The sequence below is a fragment of the Protopterus annectens genome, chromosome 10.part0 (genome assembly GCF_019279795.1).
Source record: "Protopterus annectens isolate FY-2018-M chromosome 10.part0, PAN1.0, whole genome shotgun sequence".
In the NCBI taxonomy this organism is placed as follows: domain Eukaryota; kingdom Metazoa; phylum Chordata; order Ceratodontiformes; family Protopteridae; genus Protopterus; species Protopterus annectens.
The window spans coordinates 615,068,202-615,093,587 of record NC_056744.1 but is presented as its reverse complement, the minus strand read 5'-3'; the positions used below and the strand labels follow the sequence as shown (position 1 = coordinate 615,093,587).

The following is a 25,386-nucleotide window of genomic DNA, read 5'->3' as shown; positions in this document are numbered from 1 at the left end:
TTCCCCAGACTCGGTTTCTGCACTGCTGAGATTTGGACCTGACTGCTTTACTGATGTGGTCTTTATTAATGTTGACAGGGCTTGACCCTTCACTGCTGACCCCATTGATTCTTTTGCTCTTGACTCCAACCGTTGACCTGACACCATGTAGTTGACATCAACTGTTTAATGTCAGTGTTGGCACCACCCCTTTTGGGGTAATTCAGCCTTTTGGTGCAAAAGGCAATTTTGCGTTCATGGGTGACTTTGCAACCCATATCATTTGGTGCTAGACTGTTGATATCAACTTGTTTGGTGTCAAGATTGGCTTTGATACTAGTCTTGTCAGCTTCCATATGCATCTCCTTGGACTTTGAAGTCTTGGAATGATTAATGTCCACAACCAAAAATCTGGACTCAATAGACCAACTATTAGCTTCAAATCTACCCATCGACACTTAGAAGTGTTGAGGTTTAGAAGCCAGTCATGAGCTGCATCCTCAGAGAGTGTTTAGAAAGGTTTGAAAAGAATGCACCCCTCAAGGTCAGACCCCACGTCTTGTCACTGATAAGATTCTCCATAACATGTGCCTTGTAAGAAGGCATGTAGTAGAAAGCACATAAACTCTCCAGCTGAGTGTCTTACTCCTGATCCATACCTTGGTGAGTGAAGGAATCCCCACAATCTCACCTCGATGACTCCAAATTCTAGAAATTTTAGAACCGATGAGACAGAGGGATACTTGACTCATAGGCCTTCCTCCCTGATGAGGAAATTCTGATAATGGCTGTTTGAACTGCCCTGTCTATATCTTTGGTGGCTCCTCTCCATGAATGCATGATTGATTTGGACATGGATAAGGATTACTGAGAACCAAATTTGGCTGAGCCCTTCTCAAGGAAGCCTGACAAGATACTGTGACCTCAGGACAGACCATATTGGATTTAGAGTACCCGTTTTTATTAAATGATGGTAATGGTGGCAGTTGACAGTCCTGTGATGAGAGCCTAGCTGTCCATCTGTCTGACAAAGATTCCAGGCAATGGACATGATTGGGAAATGTGCCTTCACGTAGGCTACTTTTGACATACATGTTTTAAACTACTTGTTGCACATGAACCATTTCCACTATAAACTAGCAGAATGAATTATTAATTCACTGAGAAGACCATCATTACCACTTGAAGGTGGATAGAGGCACAGGTATTGACCACGCTAAGCACATATATCCTCTCTGCATGACTGTTACACAGTGCAGATGATAGTGTGGCTAGAGGAGCTGGGACAAGCATTACAGTTTTTACCTGACTTTGACTTTGTGACTTCATGAAGAACCTCAAAGCATTATTCATTAATTGCCTGTTTGATGGATCCTTTCTTTTTGTACCTAAAGTGAAGAAGAACTTGTCAAAAGCAAACTAGAAGGCAAAACATTTTATGCCATTGAGGATAAATTCACTGTTTCTCAGAGATCCTTTTAAAAGAATGGAAATGGCACAAAAATTTTAGGGTTTGAAAAATCCGAGCAACAGTCTTTTGTCCATTTTCAAGACAGAGGTACCCAGAGTATCCCTTCAATGGCAATTGCAACTTAAACCTTTTCAGAATCTTGTGCTGCACTTTATCTGGATTTCAGAGGATCCTTCCAATTAAGGCAGCAGCAGAATACCTAAGGAATTGCCCAACAGCACCACTCTGAAACATTTGGGGGTCATCTTTCCTTGCAGCAAGGGGTGTGGGTGCCATCACATGGACAAATGGGTTAGTATACAGAGGCTGCATAATTCCCTTTTCCCAGATGCCAAAGATGTTCCACCCTGTGAGGAGGCAGTGAGTACAGAGGTCAAATGTCTACACTGCAAAAGAGTCATCTAAGAAGTCACACCAAGCCAGAAAGGATACTGGGTTTATTCAAGATTTGTTTTGGTTCCAAAAAAGCTAAGGCCTCAGGAGGATCATAGATTCTAGAGACCTAAATCAGTATGTCAAGAAAACCAATTTCCAGATTGTCACAGTGCAATTCATCCTTCCACACCTTCTGGAAGGGGATTCAGTTGATGTGTTTGCCTGATATCCAGGATGGGTATCTGCTCATCAAAATTGCCAAAGCTTCCAGGAGGTTATTATACTTTTGGGTGGGAGCCAGTTACTATGAGTTTCAAGCTCTGTCATTTGGTTTCACCACAGCCCCGAGGGTGTTCACCAACTGCATGGTAGGGGTTGCCTGTCACACATAGCTGCAGGTTATTTGGATGTTTCCTTTGTCTAGATGTCTGGCTGCCAGTTTCCATTACTGGATAGTCCCTTATAGAAACAAGAAAGTACTTGCTCCAACTTTGTCTGTCCCTTGGAATATTGATCAGCAAGGAGAAATTGCAACTGGAACCTTATTGTAATCTTGTTCTCCTTGGAGGCCTTTTTGACACCATACACAGATTAGTCAAACTCCCTCAAGACTGCATCCTGGCTGTTCAGTTTATGATAAACCATCTTCTGAATCATCTTGCCCCACCCAGCATATGTAATCTTCAGAGCCTTGAACCTGATAGCAGACACAATTCACATAGTGTAACCCAAACATTTGATCAGGGAATTGCAGTGGATCCTCAGGGTATAATAGTTACAGTTAGAAGAGGACATGGACAGGTCCATTCATTTCTCCATGGCCTACCAAAATTGCCCCCTTTGGTGGCTGAGCAGCCAGAATCTGATTAAATAGTTGTATTACACTTTCCAATAACTGTGATTATCATGGATGTTTCTGCTCTGGGTGGGGGTATAGTTTAGGGAAAACAGTTCCAGGAACATGGTTGCAAACAAGAACAATCTTCACACCAGTGTATTGGAGGTGCAGGTGGTCCTGTTAGCATTGTAGACCTTCCATTACTTTCTTCCCTAGGGTGTTATATCCATCCACATGGACGACATGGCAGTAGTGTGGTATATGATGAAGCAAGGTGCTACCAGACCTTATTCCCTGTGTACGGAGCCTATGACTGTATGAGAATGGACAAGCTCTACACAGCATATGCATTAACAATGCACTTTCCAAGTTAGATAATCTTTCTGGTGAACAGGCTCCGCAGGTGTATCCTGATGCCTCATGATTGGTCCCTCATTCTACAGGTAGCATGGGCTTTATTCTTTCACTGAGGAAAGTCTTGCTGTGATCTGTTTGCATCCTCGGACAATACCAAATTTAGCCACTTCTTTGTTATTGTCCCCCCTTGGGAACAGACTCCAGAGGATGCTGTGATCCATCAGTGGCTGGTGGGTCTTCTGTATGTTCCCCCTCTTCTACACATGACAGAATTTCTTCACAAAGCAAAATTCTGCAAAGCAATAGCTATCCTCAAAGCCTCATTCTGGTCTTGATGGTTGTGGTTCTGCTTACTCTGATCTCATCTCACAGAGAAATCTTTGCTTCTGGATCCCTATCGGATCTCATATTTCCCAAATCCTGCAGGCATTACCTGGGCACCAGGCACTTCAATTAACTGGATGGCTGCTCTAATTCCAGTATGGTCAGGGACCTCTCATACCTGTCTAGGTCCCTTAATGATTATCAGAAACTATCCACCTCTAAATTGTATAGGGGCAAATTGAAGAAGTTTTCCTAGTGGATAATTTTCAGTTTAGCTCCCTTCTCTGTTACAGTACTATTAGTTGTATGTTTTCCTCTCCTCTCTTTTTTGATGTAGGGTCTAGCTTTCTGCAGTTAAAGTGCACCTAGCAGCTATTTCTAATTTTCATGAAAGCTTTAACTTTCAGATCTTAGAAAAAAGAGTTGTAAGGCCTCATTAAAAGGGAGCTTTTTGCTTTGTTCCTTTCTCAAGGATCTTACCATACCTTAGAACTTTAATGCTGTACCTTTGGAACTGGCCAGTTCAGCCAAGCTCAAATTATTACATTGGAAAGTTCTCTTTGACTTTGATAATCTAAGATACCCATAGTTATGTAGATGCCATGATGCTAGACATTATTATCTGTCTGTCCACTTCACCAAATCCTCTCTATACCCCTTCCACCAAATTGTTGTCTCCTAATGCCTGTCAGGCCTTACTGGTGGTCCGCTGAAGAGTATTTTATAGATCTGATGTCCACTTCACACCATTAACTTGTGGGAATTCAGTGCTGATGCTCAGAACCAACCGTCCGCCTTCTTCCAGATTGAGACTCCAGACTTGAGCTCCTCCTACCTAGTCATAATTCCCCACTCCCCCACATTACCTCATGTTTTGTTTGCCATGCTTGGTGTTAGCAGAAAGTTCTGGCTTGAGCTTTTTCTTTGGGTTTTTTTTGGGTGGGCGAAAGATTCCCTAATCTGATGCCCACAAGGAGTTTGTGTACTGTTTGGGGCCTCTCCACGTGGATGCCTCCTGTGATATATGCAGGGCTTTTCACCCCTGGGCTCTGGTGGATAGGAGAAGCATACTAATTTTAAAGGGGTTGCTTCCTCTTCCTGCCACCTTGGGGACTCCTTCCACATCAAGGGCTCAATCCCTGGCTAAGAAGCCCAAGGATTCCAGGGACTCCAGGAGGCCATCTCCAGCATGGTCCTTCTCGGAACCTCATGGAAAAAATCTAGATCTTAGGAACTGACGGGATCAGCTCCAAGCTCCCTTCCCTCTACCTCTCCTTCTCCCTGTTCCTCCTCTGAGGCTACGGGTCTGAATGGTGTCCCCTCGGCATCAGCTCTGGCTGTGTCAGTGTTAGGGTCGTCTTTGTCGGTGTCTACCAGGAGGTCTCCATCCCATTCCCCACGGAGATCCCCCTGACCCCTTCATTGGCTTTGTCTAGGTCTTCCCGAAGCTTGTCCTCTAGAGATGTCGGTAAGCTTATGAGGCAGTTCCTTGAGACACAGATCCAGATGGGGCTTGTGTCCACTCCATCTGCTTCCGGATCTGTGAGGCTCTCCCCATTCCATCTAGTAGCTCCTTCTCTGATTCATCCCCTCATTTTTGGAGTTATCCGTTCCATTGGGTCAGTGCTGGGGTGTTGGAGCCAATAGAGATTTCTTCTTTGCCTCTGACATTCTCCCTGACTTGCTCGGCTCTGGCTGCTTTGGTTCCGAGCATGTTTGAGAGCCATAGAGTCAAGGTCGGTTCTGGGGGTTGACTCTTAACTCCGAAGCTTTCAGAGCCATCTCTTCCCCTTGGGGCCTCGGCCTTTGACAGCTTGGCTCTGCCCCCCCCCCCAAAGCAGGAGACCCGTTCTCTCTGGGAAGTGTCTGCCTTGGTGGCTTTGGCTCTGGTGAGACAGTTCCAGGTGGTTCAAAGTCCTTCCATGTTCAAAGTTTTGAAGAGGGTCCTGTCCGTTCCTAGGAGACCATCGGTACTTACTGCAATGGAACTCCCCCTGCCCAGTCATGGAACTCTGTCCGAGACCTCTGAGCTACCACATGGACAGCTGGTCCTGGAAAGCCTCCACATCGTTCCCTCGGTGGATCCCCAAGCTGCTTTGACACCTGCCCAGAGCATCCTCCCCAAGGCGGTCCCTCGGAAGTGACTGTGTACAAGTAGGCATATGGATTCCCCTATGGAATCCCTCACCACAGATACTGATTTCAAGGAAGTTGAAGGGTCTCCCGAGACATCCTTGAAATCCTTCACCAGAAGGGTGTATGGTCCTCCCAAACCCCTTCGCCGAAGGAATTGGTATTGTGGGAGGCTTTCAGGTCCAGCCCATCTATTACCTGAGTGTCCCGCAGCCAGCCAACCCACAGATCCATCTGGTGTTTTCAAGGGCTTGGAAGCAACCAGATACAGTAGAACCCATTTCTAAATGGGCTTATAAAATTTTAAGTGCCCCAGTCGACAAACAGTTTTGGACCAAAGGAATCCCAGTAAGTGCCTTGGTTGTAGCGGGAGCCACCAAGAAGGAGCTCATTCAGGAAAGCTCCTCTGTCCACCCCCTGAATAGAGAATCCTGGGTGCTGGACAGATTTGGCAAGAGAGTCTGAGCCTCATCTACCTTTTTTCTTCAGGCATTGAACTACTAGCCTTATTTTCCTGGCAACAAAGGGGCTTAGTTAAGGAACTTTCTAGCTCGGTCCTGGGGTCCATGCCTAATGAGGAACTGGAGCCCGTTTCCTCTAGGCTGGCCACACCTACATTCCCTAGTCAGTCGTCTGTGAGGCTTATCTGTCATGCTGCGGAGGGTACCTTCAAGAGCAGCTGGTGCCAGCATTGCCATACGGTGTCATGCCTGGATGAGGCTGTGCGATTTTGCGCAGCCTTTCAAACAGCCTTCATTAATGCCCCCCTTTGATGGCTCCACCTTGTTTTGGCCCATGGTATGTGACACTTTGACACAGGGTGAGAAAGATGGTAAGACCCTGTCTGCCATCGGGATCCATTTTTATACTCAATGGACTTTCTCTAGGGACCAGCGTGGTGGTAAAATGTGGTTAGAAAAGTTGCAGGGTCCTTTCCAGGACACTTGAAGACTTCCCCCCTAAGGCAGAGGGGGATATGGTCAGAATGGTAGATGCCACCCAAACGACCAAGGGGGTCCACAAAATCAAGGCTCACAGGAACCTCTGGACAAACCCTTCCAGCGATCCTGAACTGTTGCCCGACTGCTCTCCTCTGGAAGCAGTCAGGAGACATTTCTCCTTTCACCCAGAAGCCTAGAAGGCCATCAGAAATGATATATGGGTGCTAAGGATTGTATCCAGAGGATACCTCGCTCCCTCTTCCGACACTCCCAAACAGAATTCTCACCTCCTCGATGTTCCACCCATCAGAGGGAGGATGTGGACCAAGAAATAAAAAAGTTACTCTAAAAAAGAGTCATCCAAGATGTCCACCCTGATCAAGTTGGATAGGGCGTTTACTCCAGATTCTTTTTTGTACCCAAAAAGATGGGACCTGTGACCTGTGTTGAATCTAACCTTTCTGAACAAGTCAGTTAAGCACACAAAGTTCAGGATGGTCACAATTTAATCCATCTTACTTCTCCTGAAGATGGGCAATTTGATGTGCTCTGTAGACTTCAAGGATGTGTACTACCATATCAAAATGAACAAGCACTCCACGTCCTTTGTACGTTTTAGGCTGGGAGCCAGTCACTACCAGTTTTGGGCACTTCCATTTGACCTCACCACAGCCTCCAGGGAGTTCACCAAATGTCTAGCGATAGTGGCAGCTAATCTCTGATTGCAAGGCTATCAGATATTTCCATATCTAGATGACTGGCTCCTGACCACCCCAACCAGGCATCTACTCCTTCAGGCCAGAGATTACTTCCTTAACCTAGCATCTACAGTGGGTATAACTATACACTTGCAGAAGTTACATCTGGAACCTATTCAAACTATAGATTTTATAGGGGCATTGCTAGACACAATGATGCTCACGTTTACCTTACATCGGACAGGGTGGTAAATCTGAGATCCTATGTCAGCCAGATCTTGACTGTTCCGAAACCTCCAGCATCTCAAATTCTATGAGCTTTAGGTTCCATGGCAGCAATCATAACTTTTCTTCCAGTGGCACACTTCCACATGCATATTCTACAGTGGACCCTAAGGGTACAGTGGTCTCTTCTCAGAAATCCCTTGAACCTTCCCATCAGTCTTGTGTGTGCAAGGGTTCTCTCCAGAGATTACCTAGGGATGACCGTTTGTTCTTCCCTCCCCAACTGCCATGTTGATCACGGATGCCTCCCAGTTTGGGTTGGAGGAAATTGTCTGGGCCGGACAGTTCAAGGCACGTGGATGCCCCAGGAGACCAAGTTGCATATTAATGTTCTCGAGATGAGAGCTGTTCTTCTAATATTGCAAGAACTAGACAGGTTTCTTGCTCAGAGGACTATTGCTATCCAAACAGGCAATATGTCAGTGGTTTGGTGCTTCAGCAAACAGGGAGGAACCAGGTCTTACCCCCTTTGTTGAGAAGTGATGTGGGTTTGGCAATGGGTGATTTCTTCCAACAGATTGCTGGTAGCAATGCACATTCTGGGGGGAATCCAACATCCAAGCCAACAGACTCAGCAAAGTGCTACTGATGCATCATGAGTGGTCCCTGAATTAGTCCATGGCAAGTGCAGTCTTCCAGAAATGGGGTTATCCTTCCTGTGACCTGTTTGCATCCCCTCTAAACAACAAATGCAGTAAATATTTTGCCTTGATCCCTCCTCAGGGACAGTCCCCCAGGGATGCTCTGGTACATGCTTGGCCCCCTGGTCTACTATACGCCTTTCCCCCTCTTCCGTGGATTCCCAAGTTCCTGCAGAAAGCCCTCAGGTTGTGAAGCAAAGTGATCCTCATTGCTCCCTTTTGACCTTGACAAACCTGGTTCACCTTTCTTTGGTCTCATCTGGTTTGCCCCAATGAAGTTGGATCCAAGTCCAGGACTATTTTCCTGTCCATTGGGGCATCCACATCCCAGCATTCAGTTCCTGAAATTAACAGCATGGTTTCTCCACTTCTGATGATGGCTAGATCTCCCAGGCTGTCTTAAACAGTCCAAGAAATTTTGATTTCATCACATTGGGCTTCCACTTGCAAGATTTACAAAAGTAAGCGGAAAAGATTCTCCTTTTGGGCATAACAGAACCAGATAGATCCTTTTACAGCACCAGTTTCAGTAGTACTAGACTTTCTGGCTTCCCTTTTCAAGCATGGTGCTGGTTATTCTACAGTCAAGGTTCAGCTTGCTGCCATTTCTAACTTCCACTTTGGTTTTGATTCAGCATCTTTAGCCTCTTCAAAGTTGTGTAAAGCCTTTCTTAGGGGCACCTTTCTGATAATGGCCTCCAGTCAAGGACCCTGCACCTCCCTGGGATCTTACTATGATTTTACAAGATTTAGTACATCCCCATTTGAACCCTTGACCACTGTAGATCTAAAATTCCTCTCCTGGAAAACTTTTTCCTTATTTATTTATTTATGTTACATTTGTTAACTGGGAAATTCGGACTGGACCAGGTCCATTTTCAGAAGAGGCCCGGGGAGAAAAGCTCTGGTATTTAGTTATACAAAAACAATACAGCAAATATAATACGTAAATAAAATGTAGTAAAATGATTACAACATATATGGTGTACATAGTAATAAAACAAGAAATTAGTGAAACACTCCAAATAAACAATGATATGAAAAATGAGTAGAATGTCAATAGCAGTTATACACTGTTGTCCCTTGGTATGAGAAGAAATATATCAAGTAATTCAACAGGAAAAAGTTTGACTTTTCAAATAAACAAAGCATGCAGGTGACCAGAGAGCAAGTGGGGGAGTTAATAGCAGTGTGGATATGCTTATGCGATACAAGGGCATAACCAGGTGCTAAGTTGATGTGATTTGAGAGAATTTTTGAATATAGAGGTGGAAGGGGCAGTGGACAAGGAATCGAATATAGAGGTAGAAGGGGCAGTGGACAAGGAATGGGGAAGGGGGTTCCAATTTCTGGCAACGGTGTGGGAGTAGAGTGCTTTCCCTGCATTATTATTAGCCTTGGTGATGCAGAGGAGTGATTTTTCACTAGATCTAAGGTATGGGTTTGCAGTGTAGAGAGTAAGAAGCTTGGATATTGAGGGTTTTTTTCAGGGTATTTGAGAATATTGTAAGCTGTAACCAGCTGGTGATAGTTAAGTAGCTGTGGTAGCTCAAGCCACTTTAGTTCTTTTAGTGCCATACAGTGATGGGTTATATAGGTTGAGTTTGTGGCAAACTTGGCTGTTTTATTGTAGCACAATTCTAGTTTGTCTAGGTCACACTTTCTGATTTGGGTGAAGATTGATGCTGCGTACAATAGAGTAGGGAGGAGGTGGCTTTGTGCTAGAGTGACACTAACTTTTTGTGAGGGAAAGGACTTGTGCCTGTATAGAGAGCCCAGCTTTTTGTGTACTAGTTTTATGGTATGTGAAATGTGGACATCAAAGTGAAGATTATTGTCAATTTCAATGCCCAGAAGTTTTTTCTTAGTGGCGATTACCTCGGCTAGGAGAGTGTCTGAGCTGTAGGCTCTTTCTGCAAAATTTCCATACTTAGTTTTTCATAAAGACAGAGTTACCCTATGGACGAATCCCTCTTTTTTACCCAAGGTGGCTAGAGTGACCAACATTAATCAGTCAGTTAATCTCCCAGTATTCTTTTCTCAGTATCAGAACAAAGGAGAGTATGCTTACACATGCTTAATGTGCATAGACAACTTTGTTTTTACATCCATAGAACTAAATCCTTCAGGAAGTGCGATCAGCTGTTTGTTTCCTTTTCAAACGCTAAAAACGGTAAAGCAGTGACCAATGTTATTTTAGCCAGATGGTTGAAAGGCTGTATTACATTTATTTACTCTTCTAAAGGTATCCCCTTACCAGGTCCAGTAAGAGCACACTCTACAAGGTCCATGGCCACATCTCATGCTGTTTGATCCAGAGTTTCTATTGACGACATTTGTGATGCTGCTACTTGGTCAACCCCCATACTTTTGTCACTCATTGCAAATTGGACATTGTATCCAGGAGTAGAAGTGCTGTTGGTTCTGCTGTACTCCAGAATATCCTTCCTTAATGGCCATCTTGGATTATGGTAGCTGGGGACTCTGTCCCACAGGTTAATATAATGAAGTGGACAACATCAGATAAAGTTGTGTTCTTACCATAACATTATATCTGTGTTGTCCAACTTCATTCCATTAACCTTCCTACCCCTTTCCCCTATCCAAAAGTTTATTCAGGAAGCCTAGTAGACGTTACCAGGAATTTTATTTCTTCAGTTGATTTCCTGATGTTCTGTTAGTGTGAGATCTGTTTGCATTTTTATCTTCTTACCTTTGTATTATTGTTAATGTTTTAGGGACACTATATTCTTGTTGGCAATCTCGATCTGAGGTAAAGTGGGGGAGTGTGGCACTATGGGTAGGTAGGAGGAGCTCAAGTTTGGAGTCTTGAGCTGGAAGAAAGCATCCGGTCAGTTCCGAGCGTCGGAACCAAATTCCCACAGGTTAATGGAATGAAGCTGGACAACACAGATGGAACATTATGGTAAGAACATAACTTCTTTGTAATTCATATAGATGTGGATTCCTATAGTAATAGTGCTATGCATGCTATTAGGTAGCCCAACTCGATCTGTGGTAAACAGTAAGGAGTATAGAAGCTGGGATATAGAGGAGTTGAAGCCATATTGGTACTTGGCAGTAATCAGTCCCATCTGTGACGTGGATGGATATGAATAATCAAGATACAGCTGTATGGCAAGTACATGACTATAGCATCCGGATCCCTCCCCAAGGAAGGCATTTGGAAGCATCTCCTCTGAGCATGAGTTGACTCACAACTAGATTCCAGTCCTCCTACTGCCATTTCCATGAAAATGACTAAGTCAGTACAGAGCCCTTCTCAGCACTTGGACTGGGACCAGATGATAAAGATCTTGGTCAAGGCCCAACTCGAGCTAAGAGTCTTTGCTTTGCACTCTGTTTCTAGAGCAACTATAGAGAAGGATATTTATCTTTCACTCCTAACCCAGGTCCTTTCTTAGCACTGGGAGTGTCAGGACTGAATGCCATGCACATGCTATCTTCGTCAGCACTGATTATCTTTTTTCATTCTATGCTAACCTCCTAGGTACTGGTGGCCTTGGCACAGACTTCTTTGGTGCCATTGACCACTAGGTGTGATATCACTAAGGTTGATGAGTCACTTCCAGCATCAGTGGTCTTTATGGTGTTAGCATCATCATTTGAGCCTTATATGCCAGAGCCATCCTTGGTGCCAGGCATGGCATCACCACCAACCCTTGTCATCATCAACTTGGCTTTATGAAGATCAACATTAGTGATGGGGCCGATAACTTCAGTGCCATCAGTATGGACTGCAGCAACTAAGATTTTAGACACAGTTTCAAGGCAGCCATCCATGTTGCTGTGCTGTAGGGAGGGGCCTTCTACTTCAGCTCCTCCCCTTGGCACGTCTGAGTTTGGGGCCTTGGGTCTCTCATCTTTGTCCCAACAAGAGTCAGCACCACAAATCTCCACAGATTTTGATTGCCTACATAAAAATCCTCTTCTGCATGCAAAGGGCAAGCCCATTCTGGGTATATTGAGAAAGAGGAGGTGCAAGAGGAGGTGGCTTGACTGTCCGTCAGAGTTCCTCACCCTAGATGCAAATCATAACAAAGGGGAAGCTTCTTCATGTTCTCCACTGGAAAACTTCAGATTTGGGGAGATTCTGGAGTTAGACAGATGGGGATCCTGGCCCATAGACCCCACTCTTCCCAAGGAAGAGATCATGCAGGAGGCTTTCTAGTCTGCTGCACTTATGCCTAGGGTAAGCACTCCAACAGTCAGATTATCTGATTGTAGAGAGGAGTTGGTTAGATCTTGACATGGCTGAGCCTCTCCATAGGAAACTGGACAAAATCCTCGGTCCTCCCAAGAACAGACCAACTTGGAATAAAGCTCCTCTTGCAGACTCCATTATATAGCTGGCTGCCACCAACAGATTGGCATCTGGGGAAAGACCTTCAATTCATGACGTGGCTAAGGAATCTTGGGGTATGGATTGTGTGAGAAAGCACATTTTACATTTGCTAGTTTTGAATTACTGAAAGCACATGACTGTTTCTGCGTGATCTGGCGAGAAAAGCTTGGCACACTTTAGAAGTTGCCACACAGTGATCTACACTTCAAATAAGAATCACAGGTGGCAACTGTGGCAGGCATTATTTCACTCTCCATAAGGCAGATTAATAATATAGCAAATGAAACAGTGAGAGCATCTGGGGAAAGCATTGCTTTGAAGAGGCAGGCCTGACTCAAATTATGTGGTTTGAAAGAAAACTTAAAGGCATGTTCCACAAATGCTGTCTTTGATATATCCACACTTTTTGGATTTCAGGTTAAAAAGTTGCTCAGGAGTGAGGATGAAAGGAAGATGCTATTGGCCTTTGGGATAAAATTCTCTACCCCACAGTGGGCCTTTGTGGAAAGCCAAAATGGTGCTAAGAACGTATGGTTTTATAAATTATAACATCCACTATTCAAGCAATGGTCTGTCAGAAAATTCTGAGTTAGCAGAGGTTTCTCAAGTGAATACCACCCTAGACCCAGAGGTGACAGCAACAGCAGAGGATCCATAGCCCTCCCTCTCTGAGCACTGCTAATTGGTTTTAAAGGGTGGCAAGATCTTTTAATTGTCTACTTAAAGGAGTATATGATGAATCATCTTATGGTTCCCATGATCTTTCTTTCTCTGTCTTGTATTGTTCCTATGTTTCCCTGAGAGGCACAGTATCCCTTAGGACTTATGCAGTTGTCAACTCCTGGATGCAGTCAGTGACTGGATTTCTTTCCATCTAGCTATGTGGCTGGCAATCACACAGGAGAGATGGATCAGGGAAATAATTTCCAGAGGTTATACATTTCCTTTCACATTAGCTTCCCAGCCAACCTTCTTCCCTGTGTCAAGTGTCTCATCCTGATGGGGGACAGGCAAGTTGAAGGTTACCAACCTTTTCACAAAAAAATGATAATCCAAAAGGGCCTGCCAGACCAGAAAGGGTGCAGGCTTTATTTAGCCCCTAAAAAGATGAAAGACTTGGACCAGATCTTCAATCTTACTGGCATAAATTATTATATAAGAAAAGCCAAGTTCCAGATAGTCATGGTGCAGTCACATGTCTTCAGGATGCTGACTGGATGTGCTCTTTAGACCTACATTGTGCCTACCTAGAAATAAACATAAACAGTCAGGGCATCTGGGAGGTTCCTGCAGTTTTGGCTGGAAAACAATTATTATTTCAGAGTTGTGCCCTTTTGTCTCACCACTGCCACAGGTGTTCACCAAGTACATGGCAGCAGCCACAACTCATTTAAGACTCCTTAGAATCATGGTGTCCCCATATCTACTGGATTATGTTGCCAGTGTGACTTATGCAAAAAGTACTTATTTTCACTTTATCTGTCTTTAGGAATATAATTGAACACTACATAGTCTTTGTTGGGTCTTTTGCAACCAGAGATATTTAGAGACTGTCACCTGGACACAGTGCAGAAATTGGCCCAGCTCCACCTGACAGGATAACATTCATTCAGTCAATAGTAAAGTTACTTCCGCAACACCACACTGCCAGCACCCTTAATACTGTAGGTATTGGAGCTTATGACAGCAGCTCTTCATTTAGTACCATTTACGAGATTCCACCTGGGAGTCCTGCAGTGGACTGTATGTGTACAGTGGTCTCAGCTGGGAGATGCTATGGTTCCAGTTATTTAATTATCCAAAGTATGCCATAGACATCTTTAGTGGTGGCTCCAGTTACCTAGTTTAAATAAAATATATCCCATTTCCCTCCTTTCTTTACAGTAGCAATCACCATAGATTTGTCTGCCCTGGAGTGGTGTAGGTTGTTGTTTAGGACAGACAGTCCAAGGGATTTGGACTCAACAGGAAGCCTGTTTTTATATAAGCGTTCTTGGAAAAGAGAGTAGTTTTTTTTGCAATGCAGGTTTTTCAGAACCCATTTCACCAGGAGGCATTTGCAGTGCACTCTGGCAATCTGTCACTAGACAGGTAAATCAATAAATAGGGAAAAGATCCTATCCTGGGTGCCAAGACTGGATGTGCTCTTTAGACCAGATCCTATCCTGTGTGAGGCTATGGGAATTGGCAGTCAACTCACTTGACTTTTTAGTAGTAATGCATATCTATGGTCAAGCCAACTTTTTAGCAGACAAATTGGGCAGATACCTTCTGATGCCACATGAGCAGTCCCATAGTCAGGCAGCAGCATGGATAGTTTTCATTCCATGGGAGAAATCTTGCTGTGACCTTTTTGCATCCCTGACTGATAGCGAATGCAGCAGCTTCTTTTATGTCATACCTTCGCAAAGTCAGACAGTTCGGGATACTGTGGTCCACCAGTGGCCTCTGCGGCTATTGTACAGCTCCCCTGTGATTTCTCTAATAAAATTTTTACAGAAAGCCAAAATATGCAAAGTCAATTATTCTCATAACCTTCTTTTGCCTTGGCAAGTTTGTTTCCCCTACTGTGGCTTCACCTGTTAAAAAAGCCTCTTCTGGAGTCTTATCCAGGTCTCCTTTCTCATCCATCCAGCAAGCCTCAACTAGATCAACTCTCAAACTAAATGCATTGTTTTCCAATTTGTTTGATAACCAGGGACCCTACTTAATTTCTAAGGGTGGTCCAAATCATAACAGCAGTTTAGAAATCTTCTGTCAGAAAGATATATAAGGTAATTTGGATAGAGGTCTCTCTGTGGGCCATTCAACAGGGTGCAGATCATTTATGGCATCCATTTCCACTATTCTTCTGTATTTGGCTGACGTATGTGATAAGCGTACGTTTAGCAGCCATTTCAGACAATGGTTTGTTTTATTCCTGACATTTCAGTAAGTTTGTAGGGCCTTTCAGCGGGCTGCATTCCTGGTGAGACCTTCTTTTACATTCCCTGTTCCTCTGTGAAACCTCAGCATTTTTGGAAAACTTGATGTACTCAGCTTTCAAATTTACATACTTATCAAACTTGAAATAGTGTTCTTGGAAAATATTGTTTATAGTAGCAATAATATCAGCTAGGAGGGGCTCAAAATGACAAGTCCTCTCCCATCAGTCTCCAGACCTTTCTTAAGGATGGGGTCACCTTATGAACTAACCCAGTCTTCATGCCTAAAGTAGCTTTAGACTGCAGTCTCAACCAGTCTGTTAATCTACCAGTTTTTTCCCAAGTTTTCAAAGAAAAGCAAGTGTAATTGCACTGTCTAGATGTTCACAGACAACTGGGACTCTATTTACACAGGACCAAAAATCAGAAATAATTGTCAGCTTTTCATGTTATTTGCTGAAAATAGGCTGGGACAGAAGATTTCCAAAGTTGCCTTGGCCAAGTATGTGTTAGATTTTATTGTTTACTGTTGTATTTCTAGTAATAAGACAATTCCAGGTAAACCCAGGGCTCATTACATTAGAACCATAGGTACCTCTCTAATCTTTCTCTGAAACCTGTCAGTGGACTGTATCTGTGCTTCTGTCACATGGGCTTCACTGGACACTTTTGCAAGACAGTGTAGCTGGATGTGATCTAGGTCTTCTTCAAGGCTACCATCCTTCATGGTATTCTGGCATGATGACACATGAGACATGTAGCTCTAGAATCTGATGGATTGAATCATATAAGACATGAAAGTTATGCAGTTAATATAGTCTTAGATTTTCATGATCCTTGTCTGTCCACTTCAACATACTCTCCCTCCTTACCCCTCCTACTAAAATCTGTCCTCTACTCACCAGATTATTTGACCATACCTGAGGCCTTTAGGGAAAGACAGGTTTTAGTCAGTGTTCAAAAGATGTGAATATAAATGTTTTTACTAAGGTTTGTAAGTGATTAGATAGCAAACATTATCTGGAGAAGAGAGGGAAGTGAGTCATATTGTCGGAGCAAGAGAAGAAACTTTAGCTTTGATGAAATCCTGTTGATGAAGAATTAGTGTTGTTTGATGTGACCAGTCTTTCTGTTTGAAGTGGATGGGTGTGGATCATGAAACTGTAATGTTATGCTAATTACATAACTTTTTAATGTAATAAATGACATGCTATAAAGTGCATCCTGATATTATGACAATGTAACCATGGGGCAGAGCAGCTTGGTGAAAAACTGTCCTCAAATAGAAGTCCTCTGTATAATACTCTAAAGTAATGATTTACAGTTTGTCTTAATCTTTTTATTTCGCTTTTAATAGATGGCATCATAAAAGGAATCCTGTCAGAGACAAAGGAATATGGCATAACACCAGCACTGGACAGGTATGTTTTCATACTTCTGGTATAGAACTGATTAGTTGTGAGATGTGTTATTATTTTAATCTTTTAGTTCAAAAATAAAAAGTTAGTATTTTTTTAGTAGCTGAACCTTTTTTGCATCTGTGATTTCTATGGTAGAAATGAGCAATGTTAGTGTTTCTGCAGTTAGAGGTAAAGCTTCTTTTCATTTCCCTCCCAAAACAGTTAAACGCTGTCCTGCTTTAAACACCAGTTTAGGTATTTCCTCTTTTTTTTTAATCATTCATATTTAAGGGTCTATATCAGCAAATCAAAACAGCATAAAGCGGAACACTGTTTCATCAACACATATGTGTCGAATCCCAGTTAACCAAATGGCCAGATCACCGAGTTTTTTTCCTAGGGGAAAACACTGGTTGGCTGTCGCTGTGAATTTGCCCTTTTCCCCACTGTAGTGCAATCTCTGAGTTAGTATATTTAGTTAGAGGGGGTGTGTGGGATGAAGCCCCCCCACTTTGTGATATTTGTACTGGTGTGTTGTGTGTAGTTGGCCTACCGATTTGTTTCCCTAGGAAAGAAATTGGTGATCTGGCCGTTAGTTTTTCTGGGAGTTCGACACATGTGTCGAAGAAACAGTGTTTGGCTTTATGCCGTTTCAATTTGCTGATATAGAACCATATTTAATGCCTTCTGAATTAAAATCAGATATTGCTCCTTTCCCCCAGTTGTACAGTGAAATGAATAATTTTCAGTTTATACCTTTGTTCATTTCATTTAATTTCTGATATCTGCTTTATCCTGTTCAGAGATGCAGAGAAGTGGTAGTCTGTCCTGACACTCAGTGAGTGTAAGTCAGTGTACTAGTTCTGAAGGGGATACTAGTCCAATGCAGGGAAAACATAGTCATACACAGTCACACAACATGTAGTCCTGCAGGCAGAATTGGAGAATCAGCAGCCAGCATATCTGCATGCTTTGGGGTGTTGGAAGAAACTAGAGAACCAGACAAAACCCATGCAAGACAGAGTTACACGAAGATTCCATGCAGAAGGCACTCCATTGGGAAATAAACCAGCAAACCAAGAGCTATTTGGTATCAGCTCTAATCTCTACACCACTGTGCTGCCTAGTTGTTCTTGCAAGTTTTCTAATTTTCCTTTGTCCATTAGAATGTTCTATTTTCTGCTTACCTGGTGTGATTATCATTCACTGTTTTTGTTCTTTTACTCTTTGGTTATTTCACTTCTAACAATTATGTGTGCATGCGTGCACACATGCGTGTGCAGCCATATGTTTCACAGTGGGACAGTGGGAGATGTACTGATTGTTCCATTTAGTTATGCCTGAAAACTGTTGTAAGTTGTTGAATTTGACAACCAGTATTTGTTAGTAGTGTTTGTATATCTTTTCTGTGCCTTATCTCATTCTTTCCTTCCTCCAGACTTGCATAGAACCTCCACACTCCCCACATTCAATTGCTGCACCCAACTCCAGATTCATTTACAGTTAGTAGCTGTTCCTGTGTGGGCCCAACAAGCTCTTCCTACTTGTTCTGCTGTACATCTCTGTTACCGATGAGTACTGTGTTTGTTCCTTTTTCTTGTAAATGTCAGGTATTGCACTGGGAAATCCTACGTCATGTGCCTTTTTCTTTAAAGCAGAGCGTGCATGTGGCCATGTATTCCTTTCCTCCTGGTATCCTTAACAATGGCCTGGGTTCATTGCTAGATTCAGGTCACCAACAGACCAGGAAGGTTGTCTTTCTTTTGTACACCTTGTCTTGTTTTTCATTTTTTGTTTTATTGTCCATTAATGTTCTTCACCTTACAGAAGATACTTAACTCCACTATGGTTTGCTCATCTTAGTCTTTCATTCTTCCAGCTCATTGATATTTTCAGTCCTGCACAGAAGGTGTCTACATTTCTAAGCTGAGTTATGCTTCTTTCACTACCTTTTTACAGCTCCTTCTTTGTTAGGCAGAAAGAGAGCGTAAGACCCACTTAAGTGGACCTGCTTTGACGATTACTGTAACTTTTATCTAAAGAGATTTGTTTTGAATTGGAGAATAAGATTGTCTTTGTCCATTTCCTTCTTATCCCTTCTTCTCCATACATTTTACCAGCACCTGCCTATATCAGTGTTTCTCATTTGCCCATATATATGCAAGGGTGTAGAGATAAGATACATTAAAAGTTCCATTTAGCTTTCTATGCTCAGAACAAGCAGTTGTGTGAACAGTAATAGTGTACATTTCTGCCGAGTAGAGTCCAAATTCATTTAAATGACTGTAATTATATTGTATTTTTATATGTGCTCATTCCTAAGGTATTGTGTAAAGTAACAAGTCTAATATCACTGGGTGTAGGGAACGTACATCGGAGAGTGAAAATGCAGTATGTCCTTCTATTCACATGTTGCAGTATTCATAACATGAGGGAGTCCGCCACCGGATGACTTGTACATCCAGCCAATAGAAAAAAGTTTAATGCTAGGGTACGTGCAACATCGGACATAGCACTGGTCCTACGTCAGTCATAAAAAGGCATTGGATATAAAGTGGATGTTAGCACGTACCAATTCTCAGAAATTTTTTGCCACCAATCAGATTGCTCCAGTTGTTGCTCATCAGACAAGTTGCGGATCCTGATCAGATAAGTGCCCATTTGGGTTTTTTTCCTTATTGCTTTCATGCTACTGTATTTTTTGTGGTTACATATCATCTAGGAAGGGCAAGTGTCAGTGTGGAGAGCAAATTCCGCATAAGGACTCTCATGACCTTTGTCTCTTTTGCCTAGGCCCTGACCATGACTATACTAATTGCTCTATTTGCAAGACTTTTGTCCCCAAGACCCTGCTTAGCCATTTAGCTTCTCTGAATATGTATCTAGAAGAACAGCATCTTAAGTGTCATCCACATGATATGGAAGGTACATCAGGCCCTTCAGGTGAGCCGCTAGCAAAGAAGGCCAAGAAATCTAGGCCTGACTTACCTACTGCTCCTCCAGTTCCTGACGTCTCTCCTGAGGCCAGTGTTGGCCTCCTGTCTTGGAGTCAGTAGGCACTATTTCCACAGGTACCGGTGTGGAGACCATGAAGGACCCTACTAGTCTGTCCTCGGGATATGCAGGCATCAGTTCTAGACGTAGGGGGGAACCTTGACTCATTGTAACTGAAGGCCCACATGGCATTCCACAGATCATTGTCTGAGAAGATGTCCCTTTTAATATTCTTGAGTGTAGGCCAATAATGGGCTCATCTTCCTTCCATGGCATGGATGTTCCTCAGAAGAAAAAAATTAAAACTAAGCATGCTTCCCTTTCCCCCCAGGAACAGAAGGCGGATTGGCAGGCTTTTTCCCAAGACCTATTCAATGCCTTTATGGCCCTGAGACAGTTATAAACTCTCTCTCTCTCTCTCCCTTCTCCTTCCCTTCCTCCATGTATGCCACAAAAGAGGATTTCTGAGGAGCTTTCACCAGATGAAGAGGATTCTTCTGGGGATGAATCTTTGGCTTATTCTGCCCAAATTTCATATTTTTTGGGATGTGCTTCCTCAGAGGAAGAATTAAATGAAACAGATTCCCCTGGAGAGGATATTTCCTTTGGGGAAACCATTGTAAAAATGAGGAAGTTCTTAAAATTGGATTGTTCTCACGTGTCAGACAGTCAAAGATATTATGACCTGCTGCAGATGGGCTCTTCTTCCCCATCTGCCATACCCCCTGTTCTGACAGCCTTCCTGGATGCATTCTCTGCAGCTTCCAATTGCCCCGACCCTCAGTCTCCTGCCCCTAAAAGGCCAGTCAGGTTTTATAAAGTGCCAGAGGATTCCAAATTTCTGTTTAAATGTCCCTCTGCAGAGCCTGCAACTATTTCAGTGTCTGCTGGCAAGGCCTCCAAGATGCTGCCCTCTACTTCCCTGCTCCCTTCAGACAAGGTGAGTAAGGTTATGGAGAGACTGGGGAAGAATGTTTATACATCAGCAACTCTGGCATTCAGAGCCATAAATTACCAGACCCATATGGCAAAATACTCTTTGACCCTTCTCTTGGATGCTGGTAAGCTACTTTCAGAGCTCCCAGACTCTCCTACTAAGGCCAAGCTATTCTCCATCCTTAATTCCTCTGCTGAAGTTACATGGCATTCCATAAAGTGTAGCTATGATGCTGTGGAGGCATCAGCCAGAGTGGCTGCATCAGGGTCAGTTCTCAGGAGATACTCCTGGCTCAGATGACAACTTTTGCCTGATGATATTAAGGCATAAATCATGGATGCCCCCCTGGACAACAAGGCATTATTTGGTACCTCTGCTGCAGAACTCTTTAAGTCATTACAGGAAAAGAGGAAAGAGCAGCAAGATCTGAAACACATTTTTGTGTCCCTGGTCCCAAGATTTCAGAGAACCTACCCTACTAAAACCCCATTTGTAAGGAAGTATTCTAGGCCTCAGTCTTCAAAGGGCAAAAGAGATGCTAGGAAACAATTTTCTTCCAAATCTTTCATTTCAGCTCCTGCTGCTCAGAAGTAGTCCTTTCAGGCAAAGCCAGGTAGTCTGTTACTACCTGCCTCCTTGCACTCTAACTCCTCTTTCCCTTTGCCTTTCGCTGTCTCTGTGCTTGGAAAAAGGACTCTTAGGTCTTCTCCATTATCCTTTTAGAATGCTTTATGGTGTGGAAAACTCCTCCTTCCTTCAGGAATATTCCACAACCTCCAATGGAACAGCTGGAACTCTTTCCCAAGTCATTTCCACTCTTCTCTCTCAAGGCACCATTCAGGACGTGCCAAGTAGGAAAAGGGTTCAACTCCAGGATGCTCCTGGCCCCAGGAAGGATGGTCCTTGGAGACCCATTCCAGGCTTATCCCATCTAAATACTGTCCTGAAGGTTCTCTCTTTTTGCATGTTAACTTTTCCCACCCTTCTTCCCCTCATCCTTCCTCAGGCCTTTATGGCATCCTTGAACATCAAGGATGCTTATCTCCATATTCCCATTCATCCTCAGTTCAGGAAATATCTTCGCTTTGCTATTGCTTCCTCACATTTTCAATTCTCTGCCTTGTCCTTTGGTCTGTCTGAGGCTCCAGGGGTCTTCACAAAATGCTTCGCTCCTGTCATAGCCTTCTGCAGGTTACAGGGCATTCAAATTTTCCCATACCTGGACAATCTTTTTCTCCAGGCTCAGACTCCAGACGCCCTTCAAGAGAATCTTCTCTTCACAGTGTCACTGCTGGGGGGTCTAGGATTCAATATTAACTACCAAAAATCTACTCTGGTTCCTTCTCAGGACCTAGTTTTCCTAGGATGCAGGATCCAGACAGACAGGATACTGGCTTCCTTACCACCAGAGAAAGTCCTGTCCCTCACATCCTACTTCCAGCCCTCTTGCCCCTGCAATCCATGACTGTCAGGGAGTTTCTTTGTCTCTTGGGGTTCATGGCATCAACTATTCCTGTGATACCACTGGCCAAGTTACACATAAGGAAATTCCATTGGTTTGGGTACAACAGTCCCATTCACTGGAGTTTATTCCCCTTCTACCCTGCCTGAAAAAGGAGCTAGATTTGGTGGATTCAGCAGGTTTCAAGGAACCCAAGCTTACCCTTGCAGCCACCTCTTCCCACTCAGGAGCTGTACACAGATGCTTTAGACTTGGGATGGGGAGCAGCCCTGCCCTCATGGAGGATCAGAGATGTGTGGTCTCCCCCTCAGAAGAGGGACCACATCAAAATAAAGGAGATGAGAGCCCCGATGTTTGCTTTACAAATCTTCAAACCCTTTCTTCTCCCAGGTGCTTTAAAATGGTTTACAGACAATACCACAGTCCTCTGGTATGTCAACAAGCAGGGAGGGAGAAAGTCTTATCTCCTAAGCAGACTGGTTGTCTAAGCCTGGGAGTTAGCCTTCCAGAGTTAGCTTACCCTCCAGGCAGTTTATATTTGTTCGACTCTAAATGTAGTGGCAGGCACATTGAGCAGATACATGACTCAGTCCCACGAATGGATGTTGCACAGGGATGTGTTTCTGGACATGGTCCATTGATGGGGTACACCTCAGGTAGATCTCTTCACCTCCCCCATGGACAGACAACTTTCCAAGTTTTGTGCCAGAGTCCCTGATCCTCTGGCATGGAAGGTGGATGCCCTGTCATTTTCTTGGAAGGGGATGTTTCTACATGCATTTCCCACTTCTCGAAAAGGTCCTGTTGAAGCAACCAAAAATCTTACTGGTGACTCCCTTTTTGTCAAGACAGCACTGGTTCCCCCTTGTTCTGCATTTAGCCAAGGGAAATCATTACAAGTTACCCCACATGACTGGCTTACTCACAAAGGACAAGGGATCTGTAATACAGTCACAGATGTCAACTCTACAACTGACCCTGTGGGTGATACGGTTTTGATTCCTTTCGGACACCTTTTCTCTGAGGATGTGGTGCAAGTTCTGCAGGAAGCCAAAAGACCCAGCACTAGGAAATCCTATATTTCCAAATGGAAAAGGTTTTCCATCTGGTGTCTTTCAGAGGATTTGCAACCTCTGCTGGTGGATGTTCCAGTGGTCTGTACTACCTGTGTGAATTATTGAAGAGTGGACTATCATAATCTTCAGTAAAAGGTCATCTTTCTGCTATCTCAGCGGTCTGTCTATGTCTCCCCTACTAGCTTTAGGCTGGAAGTTGAACTTTTCTTAAAAGGCATCCTTCATATTAGACCATGAAGAAAACCAGTTCCTCCTCCTTGGGATCTTAATTTTGTCCTAGAAAAAAATTAACCATGGCCCCTTTTGAGCTAGCAAATTCTTCTTCTCTGTAACACTGCACCTGGAAAACAGTTTTTCTCATGGCCATTACTTCTGCTAGAAGGGCTGTGATGGCTTCTTCTGCCTTCATGGTTTTCCACAAGGATAGGGTCTCTTTAAGCACTAATCCCTCATTTATGCCCGAGATGATAAATGAGTTGTCACTCAATCAGTCCATCAATCTTCCCACCTTCTTCCCTTCCCCTCAGTCCTCTAATGAGAGGATCCTACACATCTTAGATGTGCATAGACAACTCGGATATTATTTGGATAAAACCAAACCAATGAGCAATCTGACCATCTTTTTGTTTGCTATCACCCAAGGGCCCTGAGCAGGCCTGTTTCCAAGAAGACTATTTCCACTTGGATTTCCAAAACCATTTCATTTTATGTGCCCGATGGGAACACCCTTCTCTCACCTGTTAGGGTAGATTCCACAAGAGCTGTGTTTTCCTCTGGTGCCTTTTTCAAGGGTCTAGACACCTGTTCTATCTTAGAAGCAGCTACCTGGTCCTATGTGCACACCTTCACAAAACACTAAGTTAGATGGCATCTCCAGGTCCAGAGCTGGTTTTGCAAGAGCTATTTTGCAGGGGTTTGTAGAGAGTGCTACTGCTCCTCCACCCAATTCTTTTTTTGCATGAGGTTTGGTATTCTCCCTCATGTTATGAATATTGCAATATATGAATAAAAAAACATAGAATAGTTATGTAAAATCTTACCATAACCATAGATGTCCTTATCTTGTATATGTTGCAGTATTATTTCTCCCCCCTGCCTTCCCCCTGATACTTGCCTGTTTACTGGTGGCATGTTTCCTCACCTTGAATCAGGCTGGTGCTCTGCTTGCAGCATTCAGGTCTGCGGATTGGTACATGCTGATGTCCACTTTATACCCGACATAATTTTATGACCAATGTAGGACCAGTGCTATGTGCGATGTCACACATACCCTATAGTAGCATTTGACTTCTGTATACTGGCCGGACATACGAGTCAGGAGGCATACTCCCTCATGTTATGAATACCGCAACATCCAACATATAGAAGAGGAGAACATCTATGACCACAGAGCATGTTTTGTTTGAGCAGGAAGTGGAGTTTATAATTAATTTGTTTGAGTAGAGGTGATATAAATCTGATATGCTTCTAAAAACAGCAGATGTAGTCAGAAAAAAGCAGAAGGAGTATTTTCCCCCTGTTTTGAAAGAAGGTCTACAAGAATCTGTTGAAAAAAATAATTTTGATAAAAATGGAGCAGATTGTAGTATAGATATGAAAGTAGATAGTTATGGCATTTTTTCTATTAAAAATAATTTGAAGGTTTTAGAAGGAAATACAGATGTAATAAGAAGTGTGGGTACCCATCCAAGATTTGTTTTTAAAAATTCCTGTAGTCTAAAAAACTTTTTACAACATGATTAAACCAAAATTGATAATTTGGGACAGGTGTCGTTTAAGTCTAAAGGAATGTACAAATGTGGAAGTTGTTCCATCTGTAGATTCCATTTAGAGGGGCCATATTTAGATTTGGAACATCTTGGTCATACTATACCCATTCCAGGTGTATTTAATTGTAAATCAAAAAGGGGTAGTCTCTGTAAGTAAGTGTATGGGATGTGGTGCCTACTATGTAGGCATGATTACCTGGTCCTTGATCCTGAGAATTAAGGAATATTTGTATGCCCTTAAAAATAAAAATGCCCTTTATAAACATTCCTGAGAATGTCCCAGATTTTGCAAATATATGTTTACTCTAGTAGAACATATTTTTATGGATGAGAGAGTTGAGGACTTCGGAAATAAAGGAGAACAAAAAGAGAAGCTTTGACAATTAAAATTATGAGAGGACAGTTTTCCTGGAATT

At 43.2% G+C, this 25,386-nt stretch overlaps 1 protein-coding gene across 1 annotated transcript in view; it reads left to right on the top strand.

The window, feature by feature from the left end:
* The window catches only part of ST3GAL3 (ST3 beta-galactoside alpha-2,3-sialyltransferase 3), a 3,995,325-nt gene that overhangs the window by 2,102,554 nt on the left and 1,867,385 nt on the right, over nt 1-25,386 (top strand). The window contains exon 7 of the mRNA XM_044085443.1: nt 16,690-16,753. Within this exon, the coding sequence (XP_043941378.1) occupies nt 16,690-16,753 (64 nt within the window). The remainder of the gene's footprint in view (nt 1-16,689; nt 16,754-25,386) is intronic.